The 14,126-nt window shown below is 51.1% G+C and overlaps 1 protein-coding gene and 1 pseudogene across 1 annotated transcript in view; both read right to left on the bottom strand.

Annotated features, from left to right (window-relative positions):
- Window positions 1-8,669, bottom strand: part of MLXIPL (MLX interacting protein like) — an 18,788-nt gene extending 10,119 nt beyond the window's left edge. The window contains 7 exon segments of the mRNA XM_031060391.1: window positions 23-221; window positions 508-552; window positions 759-848; window positions 1,039-1,121; window positions 1,265-1,371; window positions 7,296-7,600; window positions 8,637-8,669. Of these exon segments, the coding sequence (XP_030916251.1) occupies window positions 23-221; window positions 508-552; window positions 759-848; window positions 1,039-1,121; window positions 1,265-1,371; window positions 7,296-7,600; window positions 8,637-8,669 (862 nt within the window).
- Window positions 8,670-12,978: 4,309 nt separating this feature from the next.
- The window catches only part of LOC106631909, a 3,783-nt pseudogene continuing 2,635 nt past the window's right edge, over window positions 12,979-14,126 (bottom strand).

Genomic DNA, 14,126 nt, shown 5'->3' with positions numbered 1-14,126 from the left:
AAGCATGGTCTGCAGCACCTACCATCTTCGGGGAGTGCCTGGTGGGTGCTGGGCATCTGTGTCATGGTGAAGAGGGTGTCAGATATGTCCGAGAGGAAGGTGTCCAAATCAAAATGCTGCCTGCTCCCACACTCTTCCTCCTCATCCCCAAGCAGCATGGGCACTACGTTGCAGAAGAGCTGGTTGCACCATTTCTCCGTTGGCCTCCAGACATCGTTGTCCTACGTGAGGTAGAGCAAAGGAGCCGAGTGGACGCCTTTCATGGGTGGGGTCCATGTCTGGCTCCCTGGCTGCTCCCCTGGCAGCTCCCATACTCCCTGCAGTGTTTGCTCCCTCCAAACCTTAACTCCTGGCTACTTCCAGAGGGTGAATCCAGCATCCCAGATGCTTAGCATCTCATTCCAGTGGGCTTATCATGCCCTGCTTTTCTTTGCCCTTCTGCCCAGTGCAGGGATCCAAACTGTCCTCCCCTTTCTCCCTCTTCCCACCCTTTCTCAGCAGACTCACCTGCTTTGGACTGGAGATCCCTCCCTCCCGTGTGGATTTTCGGAGCTGGAAGGAGAAGAGAGCCTATGTCATCCCCCAGGCAGGGAGAGTTCAGGGGGTCAGCCAGCATCCCCCTCCCATGCTGGCAAAAGCCTGTCATGTTCTGCTCTGTCAGCCATGGCTCCAGGGAGCCGTGTTCCATCCATCACACTATTCCATTCCACTGCTGGCACTGCCACAGGATGGGGAGCAGCATGGGCAGAGCCACTCACCCGCTTCTTATAGTAGATCCTCCATTTGTGGTACTCCCTCATCACCACCTCAATGCGGCGTTTCCAGTAGTTGCCCTCCAGCACAACAGCCTGGGGGGCAGGACAGGGGGTTAAGGCTGAGCTCTCTGGCCCCGCACCCCATAGCCAGGGCTGCTTTCCTTGTGCCATATCAGAAACACCTTTTCCAGCAAATCTATGAAATGCAACGTGTCCCCAGATCCCCACTGTGCCATACAGACCTTGGTTCTGCCCAAGAGAGCTGCAAGGGATGCTGCCCTACCTCTGGTTTTCGGTGCTCATCAGCCTCCATGCCCTCCAGAGGGGTGATGAAGCTGCACACAGGGTTTTTCCTCCGTTCCACATCTGCACAGGGGAGAATACAGCTGGCTGTATCCATGCCCTATCCCTATCTCTGCACCTGTACACAGTCATTCCAGTGCCAGCCCCATCCCACTGGCACAGCCTGGCATCTGGCAGACAGAGTGGGGTCTGGCACCCATACTCACATTGGATGTACCATGCTCTCCAGATCACATTGTTGAGTCGAATTTTATCCCAGCAAAGCAGCCGCAGTCCCTTGAAATTCTTCCACTTCGGAGATACTAGCTTCCCACTGAAACACCAAGCAAAGGGGAGGCTTAGGGGCACCACCTTGAAAGATGTACAGGGGCCACCAACCTGGAGGCAGGTCAGGAGCAGGTACAGCCACGTGACTCTGCTGCAAGTACTTGCCAGGCACCTGTGGGAGCACCCACTGGAGCATTCCAAGCTCCTGCACACCCTGGGAGCAGCACCAACCTAAACCCTGAGCTTCACACACCCACAGAAGGCTTCTCAAACCCCTGGATTAAAGCACAGCCCACTGAGGCATTGATTCCTTGATATTTGAACCCCAGATTTGAGGTGGGATCCTGCTGCCCCTGACCAAGCCAACTATGTCCTGGCCCTGGGGGACAGGAAGGTAAGTTTCCTGCCCAGGTGAGATGTGTGGTAACATGTACTGTAGTGCCTCTTGCATCATCACAGGGTTTGGACAGGTAATTCTGACCCTTCCTTTAACACCAGGCAAGGCTTGAAAATGCTACCTTCAGCTGAGGCAATCAAGGGCAGCCCTTATGGAGGGTCTGGGAAGGCAGGACAACACTGGAGGATGTTCAGGATGGCAAGGGACACTTGCCTGTTCTCCAAGACAGACACATAGTGATACCAGCCAGTCAGAGCTGCCCTGGCCTCTTCTCCACACCAATTCCTGCAAACCTGCACCCCCAGCCCGAGCTGAGCTCCCCGATTCCCATTTCCTGGTTCCCAGAGGCAGCTGTGTTTGTTCTGCAGCTCATCATAGTAGTGGTGGTGGCATCCCCGATAGGACCTGCAGTGCAGGAAGCCTCATTTCACTCCTCATCTTGTTTCCATCCAGCCAAGGAACACAGCCCCTCATGTGCAGCCACCAAAAAGGTCCTGAGGGTCCTGCTGCCCCAGGAACTCTGTGTGGGAGGCCAGGGTCCCTCTGCCTTACTTTGGGATCCATTTCACATCTCCAGCTCTCCCAACAACACAGCGTGGGCCTTGGGACAATGCCAGGTGCTCCAGGGGTCACTTTGAGAGCTAGCAGCAGGCTGCATGGCATCCCTGCCTGGGAAGCCATGTCCCTCTCCAGCAGACAGTTTGTACCCTAAATATCTTGGTGCTGCTTTGACTCCCACTTTTCCTTGGTACATGCTTGGAGCAGGAAAGGTGGAAGCTGAGTTGGTGTCAGGGTGCTGTATCCCCTGTTTCCAGTCCCTCCAGGTGCCACATGGCCATGTCCCCAGGGAGGTGCTGGGAATAAGAGTGGTGCATGAAGCCTCTGACTTGTTCATTAAAGCTGGTGAAACCTCTAAATGTTCTCAAATAATGATTTTGGTGTGTTCTGTTTCGACCTTCCTTGAAATCTGCCTCTGGGAGAGGGAGAAGACTGGGGACCCCTACAATTCCAGAGGCTGATGCAGGGATGTGTCTAGGACCAGGTGCAGGAGTGGATGGGGATGGTCTCCCAAGGGAGACCCAGCCTGACAGATGGCCCCAGGGGCTGGAGAAGGACCTGTGACTCCAGCCTACAGAGAGTTAAGGCTGACACTGACTACTCTGCTATCACCAGGATTTTGAACTTTCCCCAGGCACGCATGGCAAACAGCAAGATGGTGCCAAGTGGAGGAGCCAATGGAAGGGACAGGATTCCTGGGCACATGGCCAGATCATACTGGTCAAGGCCATGTTCCTCACTCACAGCCAGCTGAAAAGAGCAGCCTGAGCCTGTGGGACACACCTTGGCCTCGTGTGAGGCCAGTGGGCCATGGCTAGGAGTTGCTGTGGGGCCTGGAGGCAGTAGATGCCTTTGAGCTTTATCACCAAATGCCTTTTTTCCCCCTTCATGATCCTTTCAGTTTTGGGGCTTAACAGGCTGATCTTTGCTCCCTGCTATGCCTTGAAAAGGACCCCACCCTTCCCTGCAATTAATCTCCCCTGCGGAGATGGATGCAAACTTCACATTGAACCTGGGAATGTTATAGGGTGCCCCAAACAGGTTGGGGGTCCTGTTGCCCTACATTATCAGAAGGAGGGGGACACAGATCCTGCCACTGGCTACAGGGTGTTTGTGGGATAGGGTGTGGTGGCAACAGGGCTCAGCCTGGGTCCAACACTGGCATGGATCCAGCAGTACCTTGTTTGGTCTATGACTCATTTACCCATCCAGCAGTTTCAGGGAATGGGGAACAGGGAAATCTTGGGGAATGACAGAAGAAAGAAGTGCAACTCCCTGCCACGAATGACAGCAGAGCCACAATGCAGCATGGGTGCGTTTAGCCCAAGCACGAGCCTTTCCCACTCATTAGACCCCTTAGAATGGAGGTCTTCTGCAAGAAAAAATCGGGTTGAATGATGAGCTCCAGTGAGTGCATTCCTGGAGTTGCTGCCTGATGTTCACTACCCCTGTGTGAGCATTTTAGGCACTGTGAATTAAAGAATCAATAGCAGCAGTTCCTCTTCTCCCAGGGGAGACACAGGCTGACAAGAGGATGAATTAGTAGGGGACTGGCCCCCCAAAGACCTTGTTTTAAATCACAAGAGAGGCTGAGTGCATACTCCAAGAAACTTCCCAGCCTGATGTCCCTTGCTTGTCAAATCTCTCTGGAGCACAAGACAGATGTTGCCAGGTAAGACCACAAGTGACTGCAGTTCACATCTCCCAGTGTGCCCCCAGTTTTCCTTCCTTCAGAAGGATGTTCCCCAGGTCAGTGATTCCCAACAGTAAGGCACAAGAGGGGGTGTGAACCTAGCCACAACACTGTGCAGGCCACACTGTGGTGATGGAGAGGATGAGCCTTCTCGTGCTAAGGCCAAAATGACAGCAGTTCCTGAAGGAGCTCAGCTCCACCCTCAGCTTTTTGGGTAATGAGATGCAGCCAGGTGGGCTGTAGGGAGAAACACCATTCTGGGGAAGGATTCAAGGAATGCAGGATGTTGCAGGAGAATGAGTGGGAAAGGATCATTACACAGGAAGCTGCTCTAAATGTCCTGGAATACAGGTAAAAAGGAACTGCTTCATCCTAGCCTTAGGAGGAAGACCTCAGAGAGGGGAGTTGCCTCCCTTTGGGGGATCTGAGGAAACAAATTACTGTGGGAAGCAAACCTTGATGTGGAGAGAGCATTTCTTCACCAGTGAGGGGTGATGCACAGTCCTGCCCGTGGAAGGAAGGTAAGTCATATCCCCAGAATGATTGCTTAGGTTGAGACAGGACTGCTATAATGTCTGTGAAATGCAGAGGAAGAATGCTGGAGAGGGGAAGAATTCCAGCTGTAACCATTGAAAAATATTTAGGGAAAGTTTAGTGAGTTACCTTTGAAATTGTGTGAGCCCAGACAGCAAAGAATGGGTGGCTGCAGCAGTCACAGCTCATGAGGGGACAGGATAGTTTTCCCCTCTGCTCCACACTGCTATGGCAAAGTCCGGACATGGTGTCCAATGGACAAGAGAAGGAGGTTTACAAACTGGAGTGGTCCTGGAGGAGGATATCAAGGTCGTGGGGACTAATATATGTGACAGAAAAGGACTGTCAGGGATGGGTTTGTTCAGCCTAAAGAAGGTGAAGAGAGAATTACTGCCATCAGCTGCCCTAAGGAGGAGACAGAGACAGACAGTTCTCAAACATGCACTGAGAAAGGCCAAGGGGAAACAGACATAAGAATTGGAACAGGTAAACACCAAACTAGAGCCATGGACAGCAATTCCCTGTGGGAGAGGGGCAACCCTGAGTAGGTGGTGGGGTCACATCGTAGGGCTCCATCTGTCAAAGTGATGGCCCTGAGCAACCTGACCTGGCTTTGGATCTAGCCCTGCCCTGCATGAGGGTTGTATGAGGAACTCCACAGGTGCCTTCCAGGTGACAGCTTACAGTGGTTTCTCCTTGGTTAGGAAGTTAGTCTGAGCTTAACTGTGGGTGCTCTCCTGAGGGCTGGGGGATATGGGGCTGGTGACCCCAACTGAGGCTGTGCTGCCTTTGGGAACCTGGCTGGGAGGGGAGGTGTGGAATGGCAGGTGATGCAGAGAAGTATCAAATCAGACAACACTAAATGTAGAAATGCATCAGAAACACTTAATTCAATTTTCTCACCCTGATACCTTTCTCCAGCTGCTGCCTACAAGTGTGTCAAAAATGTATTAGCAAAAGAAAGGCAAAGTGAGCTGGGGTTGTCCAGCCTGGAGAAGAGATGGCCCCGGGGAGACCTTAGAGCCTCTCCAGTGCTTAAAGAGGATCCAAGAGAGCTGGAGAGGGATTTTGATCAAGGGCCTAGAGTGACAGGACAAGGGGGAATGATTTCACAGTGTCAGAGGACAGGGCTAGATGGGATATTGGGAAGAAATTCTTCCCTGTGAGGGTGGTGAGGTCCCAGCACAGGCTGCCCAGAGAAGCTGTGGCTGTCCCATCCCTGGACAAGGCTTAGGTGAGTGTCCCATTACATAGGAGCCAGCATCTGCACTGCCATGTTCACTGCAGGAAGGAAATGAGCCACTGAGAGTCCAGGGAGTAAAGAGAACTGGAGCAATGGAACCCTGACTGTAGCGGAATGGCCAGCCCCCAGCCACACACAGTACTCCAAGTGTCAAAGCCCTTGTACCCTGTCCATTTCCACTCTGCCTGGGAGCTCCAGAGCCCAGGGGCACACTGAAGCTGCCTTGCACCTCATGAGTCTACAGTTTGAGCACCCTGGTGTGGCAGTATCTGTTTCTCCAGCCTCAAAGCTGCAGGGCCCAGATATAGAAAGAATGGGGCTGGAAGAGGAAAAGACAGCAAGGCCACCAGTGTCTCTATGACCCCTGTTTGTGCCACTCAGAGTGACCTGCCCAACCAGGAAGCATGATCCTTACCTGGGTCACCCCATGCTGAGGCTCCCTGTGCTCCCAGAGAGCACAGCCTTCCCCAGCCCCTTGGAGCAGAGCTGTGCTCTGCTGGCTGCTGGCAAACTGGGATGATCCCATCCACCACCTAGGATATGGTGACGAGTCAGAGGTACACAGCTATGTGGGAACTGGTACCTTTGGAGTGCTGTCTCTGTGCCCAGCATCCCCAAGGATGTCCTGGCAGTGACCACATTCCCTATTTCATTGAGCATTCAAGGACTCCTAGACAAATCTGAGAGCTCAGCCATCCTGGATGAGGTAATGGACACCTCTTCAAGGCTGCTTTGCTGAGGTTTTGCTTTCACATGGTAGAACATCATCATCAAGGTTTTCACATTTGGACATTTTGGGAGAGCTATACACGCAGTTTGGCACTGACTCCAGCAGAGCAAGTCACACTGATGCCATGCTGGAGAGAACTCAAAACCTTGGGGCTTGGCAAAGGAAGGGAGCTGCCTCCAAGAACGTGGACCGTGGCCATAGAAGGCACATTGCAGTCTGTCCTGTTGTCACCAAAGAGCTGTCACTGGGCTTTGGCAATTTGTGTGGCAGGGGAACAATGCAGGCATCCATCTAATTTTTCAGGAGAGAAGGAGGAAAGCTTTCAGGAGACCTTGGACAAAACCCGTGCAGCCATCCAGTCCCAAGTGCTACTGCACGTCATGGAATAACCTCAGGACATGGGGACAGAGTAAAGGACAGAAGGCAGGACTCCTGCTCTGGGCTGGGTTGCCAAAGAACTGAGTGTTAGCTGTCCACAGGGTCACTGCTGCTCTACAGAGTGTGCTAGGTCTGGCCATGGAGGAAATACAGCTGGGCACAGTGACACCAGATCTCATGGGAAAATGGAGGAGAGTCAAGCTACACGTGGAACAGAGAAGCTTCTCACCTGGCTCCACAGCCAACAACCCAGCATCAGCTCTTTCTCCCTGAAACTTCCCAGGATGGCAATTTCTGAGCATATGACACATCACAGGCCATGGAGAAGAGGAAGTCAGATGGAAACAAATTCCTGGCTGGGGAATGGGGCTCATCTAGCCTCCTGCCTTCAGCTAGCTGGGGGTCTGTAAGACACACACAGGGGCTCTGGGACTCACCTGTACTCCAGGCTCATGCACTCAAAGAGCCGGGTGAGGGTCGGGTCAATACTCCGGGGATCAGCCAGCTCGGGCTCAGCACGCTGGTGCCGTCGCCGGGGCAGTGAGTCGCTGTGCGGGCACGACACCATGAAGTGGCCACTGTGGATGACCTGGGAGTAGTTCTGTGTCGCAGCACTGGGTCCTGTGCCACCCACAGCTGCATCCTCTGAGTCAGAGTCAGAGTCGGAGACAGGGCAAGGCCCAACCGGAGACTCCAGGAAAGGTCCCGGCAGTCCCACCTGAGTTCCTGCCCTTCCTGCTGCCTACTGGGGAACCCTTATGGATCTGACCCAGCACTGTGATCTGTGCCCCAGTTGAGCTAAAGCCCTACAGACAGTGCATTGGCAATGAGCACATGCTGGACTCCCCAGTATAGAACACTGGCACCACGCCTCCTCCTAGGCACCTCCTCCAGCCAGCCCACGCCACCGGCTGTTCCTTGCTCCAGGGTTCAGCGATTGGTTCCCCAGGGCAGATTCACTGCCAGAGCTATTTATAGTGCTGGTGGCTGATCCCGCCCATGCCAGACCATCAGCAGGACATGTCCAATGGCCACCAAGCACCAGAGCTTCAGCTCCTTGCCACAATCCTGCTCTAACAGTGTCCTGACAACCCCAGCTTTTACATCCCCCACACACCTGGGGAGGAGCACTGTGGGTCCCCTGTCCCCCCTTGCTGTGGCCAAGGGTTGGCTGGCAGTCGGCTCTGTTTACCTGGAGTTAATCACTGATCCCGGGTGCTGGTGGAGTGAAGTGCAGGTGGTATTTACCCAGTGCCTCTGCTTTAATGGATCTCCCTGCACTTTCAAGGGAACAAATACAGATTAAGGGACACAAACAAGTAAAATTATAGCAACGGACACTCAGCTCAGCACAATGCCAAGGCACTGAGCCAAGTGCTGAGCTAAGAAACAGCCCAGGAAAGCCTGCTCAAAGCTGTGATCCAGCAGGAGAGGGGATACAAGCAACAAATGTGAGAGAGAACAGATATGAGTTTGGGTATGGTGGGATTTACACACCTTGTTGTCATGTAGTCCTTAAAATCAAAGAATCATCAAATCAAAGAATGATTTGTGTTGGAAGGGATCTTAAAACTCATCTCATTCCACTCCCTTTCCACTAGATCAGGGACACCTTCCACAAGAACAAGTTGCTCAAAGCCCTGTCCAACCTGGCCCGGAGTACTTCCAGGGGTGAGGCAGCCACAGCTTTTCTGAGCAGCTTGCGCTTGGACCTCACCACCCTCACAGAAAAAAATTTTTCCTAATATCCACTCTAAATCCACCTGGGTTGCCTTCACCTCTGAGGTCTCCTGAGAGATGTGGACAGGCATTGCTTGATGCACCAACCCCTGCTCCATGACAGAGGATCTTGGATAAATACAGGATGTGGAGTGTGCCATCCCAGCCAGACCTGTGTTGCAAGCATCTGCTCACTGACCTGAGCCACAGAAGGACACAACACATATAATTTCAGATTTAAAACATTTCTTTTCTCTCTAGTTTCTGGCAACTTCTTTCCCAGCCCCACAGCCTGGAAGGAGCACACATGCCTGGAAAGCACACAGGCAGAGAGCTTAGGTACCTCTGATGGAGATACAGTATAAACTCAGAATAGAGGGCTGCAGACATTGGAACCCTAATCCAGTTTGTAGATGGAGCTGAATACTTTTCATATCACCCAGGTGAGACCAAGAAGGGTCAGCGGCTATCCAGGGTATTTTCCAGATCTGGAAGAAGAATATGCACAAAAAGGTGGTTTGGACAGCTTCTGCACTGGTTGGTGCAAACCTCCCTTTCACACCATTTCTTCACTTAAGAACCATGTCTTCATTTTCTAGCCAGATTTCTGTGGGTCTGCAGCTTTGTTTCCCCTGCTGTGATCCATTACAATCACCTCAGCCTGTCCCAAGCTGCCTGTCAAGATGTTGAAGACAGAAGTAATTTTAAAACTACTGTATGTATATATTTTAAAGTAGTAATGGGCATGTGAGTGACCTCAGAAACTAAGAATTAGGCAAGGCACAACAAAACAAACATGTCAGAGATACAGAGACTTTCTGGATCATTCCACTCATGCTGTGCAAAAGAGACTTGCCAGGATTTTGACCAAAACCATTTGCCATCTGTTCACTAGTCCCAGGCAGACTTCAGTCCTCTGAGATAACATCTGTTTGAGGGAAACAGAGAAGTGCATCAGTGAGGCTTTTATGAACATCACAACTCCCTCATTCCTGGTCCAGCAGATCTCATGCTGCAGAGAAGGGAAATCCCACAGGCAAAGGGCATCCAGCCTGGGGGAGGGAGTGACAGATGCTTAGTCAACCAGGGAGCAGAGCAGGAGTCCTACACAGGGGCAGGTAGGTTGCAGAGCTGAGGAATTTTGTAAAAGACTTTTTGGGTCCTAAAATGTGTGATGCCATTGCAAATGAGAGTCAATGTTGATAAGGGTAAAGTGAAGCACATCCCTCACTGTACACTGGGGGACTCTAGATTAACGCTAAAGGTAACTGTAAGCAGTTCCCTGAAAACATCAGCTGAAGGTTCATGAGTAATTAAAAAGAAAGAAAGGCTGCAGATATTGCAAGGAAAATATGGCTTGCCCCCATATAAAGCAAGCTCACAAGTGTGTGTGGCTCTGGTGCCTGGCTCAGAAAAGATGGAGAAACACTGGAAAAGGTCACAGAGATGAAGCAAATGGGTGGTCAGAAGTGGGAATGGCATCCTTGCAAGAAAAGGGATCAGGACTGTTAGGAAAAAGGTGAATGAGGTGACAGGCACTGACAGTGTAGACATGGATGCAGTAGGAACAGGGAATGGTTGGAGGTGGTTATTCAGCACATTTCAGAGCTGGAGGTTGCAGTGGATCTCCAGAGGTCCCTTTGAACCCTGATTATTCTGTGATTCTGTGTTTCTAGGGGCACCAGGCAAAGGAAGGGCTGGCATGTTCATCTCAGTATGTTGTGAAACCAAAAGTGCAATCAGGAATTGGGTAAACTGATGGAGGACTGGAACCATCAAAATTCTTTGTGTGCCCAAAGCAAAGCTGACTGATGGGAACTCAGAGCTTGTAGCAGCCCGGTCTAGTGGGAGGTGTCCCTGCCCATGGCAGAGACATGGAACCAGATGAGCTTTAAGATCCCAAACCATTCTGTGAGTCCATGATTCGATATCTATGCAATGAGGTTCTTGGTGATTTTTTCCTTGGATGGCCTCTCTCACATTCCCTGTGTGAATAGCTGGTGCTGACAGGATCTTAACACTCTATGCAGTGGCAGGACAGAGTAAGGAACATAGAAGAGAAAATTGCAGCCTGCAGCTAGGCTCCTCGTAGAATATTTCTGGACTCTCCTTGTCTGCCAGACTTCCTTCCCTCAGGAAGCTGCCTGGCAAACCCTGGGCAAGAGCACCCTCTGGGGACCAGCAGAAATGTAATGGTGACATTACACTTCTCAAATCCCTTCTTTTCACACTGACGTTGCATTTTAATTGGGTTTCATGATGGTGATGCATGCCAGGTTGTTTGCCCAGAAAGTGGAGCCTGCTGGAGAGGCTGGCTCACTACACCCCATCTCTGTTACTGTGGGACAAGCTGAACCTCCCTGGAGAGAGCAAGAGAGGCCTGAGGACGCACAGCAATCTTGGAGCTTCTAGGAAAAGTGAGGTATCACCTCAAAAAATCATGGAATGGTTTGGGTTGGAAAGGACTTAAACATATTTCATTCCAACCTTACTGCCATGGCCAGGAACACCTTCCACTAGACCAAGTTGCTGCAAGCCCAGTCCAAACTGGCCTGGAACACTTCCAGGGAGGGGCAACTTCTCTGGGCACCCTGTACCAGGGCCTCACCATGCTCACAGGAAAGAATTTCTTCTCAATATTCCATCTAACCCTGCCCTCTAGCAGTGGGAAGCCATTCCCCCTTGTCCTGTTACTCCAGGGTCTTGTCCAAAGTTCCTCTCCTGAAGCCCCTTCAGGCACTGGAAGGGGGTCTAAGTTCTCTTTCCCAGGCTGGACACCCCCAGCACCCCCAGCCTCTCTCCACAGTAGAGGGGCTCTAGCCCTTGGAGCATCTCAGTGGCCACCTCTGGACTGGCTTCAACAGCTTCACATCTTTCCTGTGCTAAGGACCCCAGAGGTGGAGGCAGCTCTGCAGATGGGGTCTCACAAAGGCAGATGGGGACAATCTCTTCCAGACAAATGTCACACTGGTTAAAGATAACGAGGGGACATGGTGCAAAAGAGACTTTTCTGCATCTTGCTAAGGAGACTCACCATGAGGATGGAATATCCGATGGAATATCCAATGGAATTGTCTTTCCTGTCATGGAAGGGAATGTGATGCTGGGAGCCCAACACAGGTGGGGAGCACTGCCCCTGAGCTGCCTCTCACCCCACCTGCATGTATAGTGAGTGTCCAGCCTGGCGGGGGAAGGCATTAGCAGAGAGTTCCTTTAATCATACATCTCCATGTGTATCTCAAGGCAAGAGAGTTGGCCAAGAAAAAAACCAAAAATATTTCTAAATGCAACAAGAAATTCCCAAGCTTGATAGCCAAGAACATTTTATGTAAGTTGTTGTCTCCTACACTGGGTTTAGTCTCCTTTTTGAGCTGGCAGATGCCTACTCCCACCTGTCACACACCTCATGACTCACTGCAGAGGAGCAGGAGGCAGTAGGAGGCAGGGAGAGAAATCCCACGTTTCAAGGCAGACACGCAGTAAAACGACAGTGTAAAAAAATCACACACAAGCATGACAAAGTAATAGAGGATTTGTTATTGATGATTTTTATTTTCTAGCTCATGTCTCTATATTGATTAGGAAACAGCTCTCATCTCCCTGAGCCAAAGGCACTCCAGGACTCACATGCCACTGGAGGCAACTTTAGTACATAAATACCATGGAGGCTGGAAGCTGGAAAAGGTGGCATCTGCTGAAGGGTTCTACTCTCAAAGATGAGGATGTATCATAGAATCATGGGAGTTGGAAAAGCCCTCTACATCAAGTCCAACTGTTCTACCAGCACTGACTCTGGGAAGTCATCATGGCCCTGGCTCAGGGAAAAGCTGAACTGCAGCATAGAAACCCTCTAATGCATTAACGTCTTTGAGAACTTCAAAGGTCTGAAATAGACTTTCACAATTCAGACAGTTCTTTGAATACAAATTTATTTTACTAATTAACATCTATTAAGCCTTACATGCAGGAGGTTCAGAGTGGGAAGTTGTCTGTGCACTTTAGTATCTTGAGCAAGATCTTCAGTAGAAATTAGGTAGTTTTCCTGAAACTAAGGATGTAAATTAACTGACAAAGCCACAGAAGTCTACTGGGTTGAGCATTTCACATGTTGTATAAAGTGCACTAGCGATCTGGAAACTTCTGAGTTTCCAAGAGACTGTTTCTATTATTAATGTAATTTAAATGGTCTGACTCTGAACTACATGACATAGGCACAGCTGAGAAGCAGAAAAAATCTACAGGAGGAAGAAAAAATTGAAAATATCTTATTTTATTCAGTAGCTACATATGACCAACCTCTGCAATGAGCCTGTGGCACACCCAGTTTGGTTTTGCTTTGTTCCAATTCGTTGGAGAGCCAGAATTAGCCCCAGGTTGGGCAGAAAGGAAATGAAAATGCAACTAGCAGTAGGTCGTGGGTTTGATGAGGATGGCCGAGGCTCTGCAGTTCCCTGGGCACAGGTTGCTCCATGTCATGGCCCCTTTGAAGTTCAGATGCACAGAGTGACATGCTGAATACCACCACCCACCCCCAGAGCTGGTGGCACAGTTCCCATTAGACGTGTCCTGATCCCAATCTTTAGCAGAGAACTTCATGTTGTCGTGCATGGTGGTCATGCCCTTGGAGGCCATGGCATCCTCCACTCCCCAAGTGCACTCCCAGCCTCAGCTGGTAGCTCTAGAACTCATCATCCAGGCTGAACAGTTTGTAGTCTGCAAACTTCATGTTGTTTGAAGCATTCCAGATGACAAACCTGACATGGTAGACCTTCTGCCTGGTGATCTGGTGGATGTACTCAGTGCCCAGCCAGAACTCGCTGTGTACATTCCCAAAGCCATGCTTGTAGGTGCTTCAGGACTCATCCCAGCTGACTGGAGTATCTCTGTGATTCCTCTGGATGACAGTCCAGCCTCCATTCTCCGTGTTCATCTCACAGTAGACCATGATGGTTTGCTGTCCTGTGGGTTGGATGATGTAGATGCCACTGGGGCTGCCAGCAGGGACCTTGATGCAGTCCTTGGGCCAACCTGGGGCATGAGAGAACATTGGAGGACCAATGCACAACATCCCAGTGTGCTGTCCCTGGCATCTACTGCATCCCTAGGGTTGAGAAGGAGGAAACCTCATTCCCTTAGCATTAGACTCTGTGGATGGCTGTCCCAGGGACATCCTGGGACTGAGAAGGGACATCCTCTGTGGGCTTGTGGCAGCAGAGTAATGGTAGCAAAGTAATGGCAGTAGAGTCCTCTGAGATCACAGAATCCCAGAATGGGTTGGCTTGGAAATGACCTTAAAGCGCATCTTGTTCCACCCCCCTGCCATGGCCAGGGACACCTTCCACTAAACCAGGTTGCTCGAAGCCCCATGCAACCTGGACTTGGACACTTCCAGGGATGGAGCAGTCACAGCTCCTTGGGCAACCTGTGTCAGGTCCTCACCACCCTCATTGTCTGATATTTCTTCCCCATTTCCAAACTGACACCACCCTCATTCAGTGGCCTTCAAGTTTGGAGAAGTACTTGGAGTCCTGCTGAAGCACTGGGCTGGC

This window comes from Geospiza fortis, unplaced genomic scaffold (assembly GCF_000277835.1).
Source record: "Geospiza fortis unplaced genomic scaffold, GeoFor_1.0 scaffold59, whole genome shotgun sequence".
Classification (NCBI taxonomy): domain Eukaryota; kingdom Metazoa; phylum Chordata; class Aves; order Passeriformes; family Thraupidae; genus Geospiza; species Geospiza fortis.
This window is presented reverse-complemented; position numbering and strand designations above follow the sequence as displayed.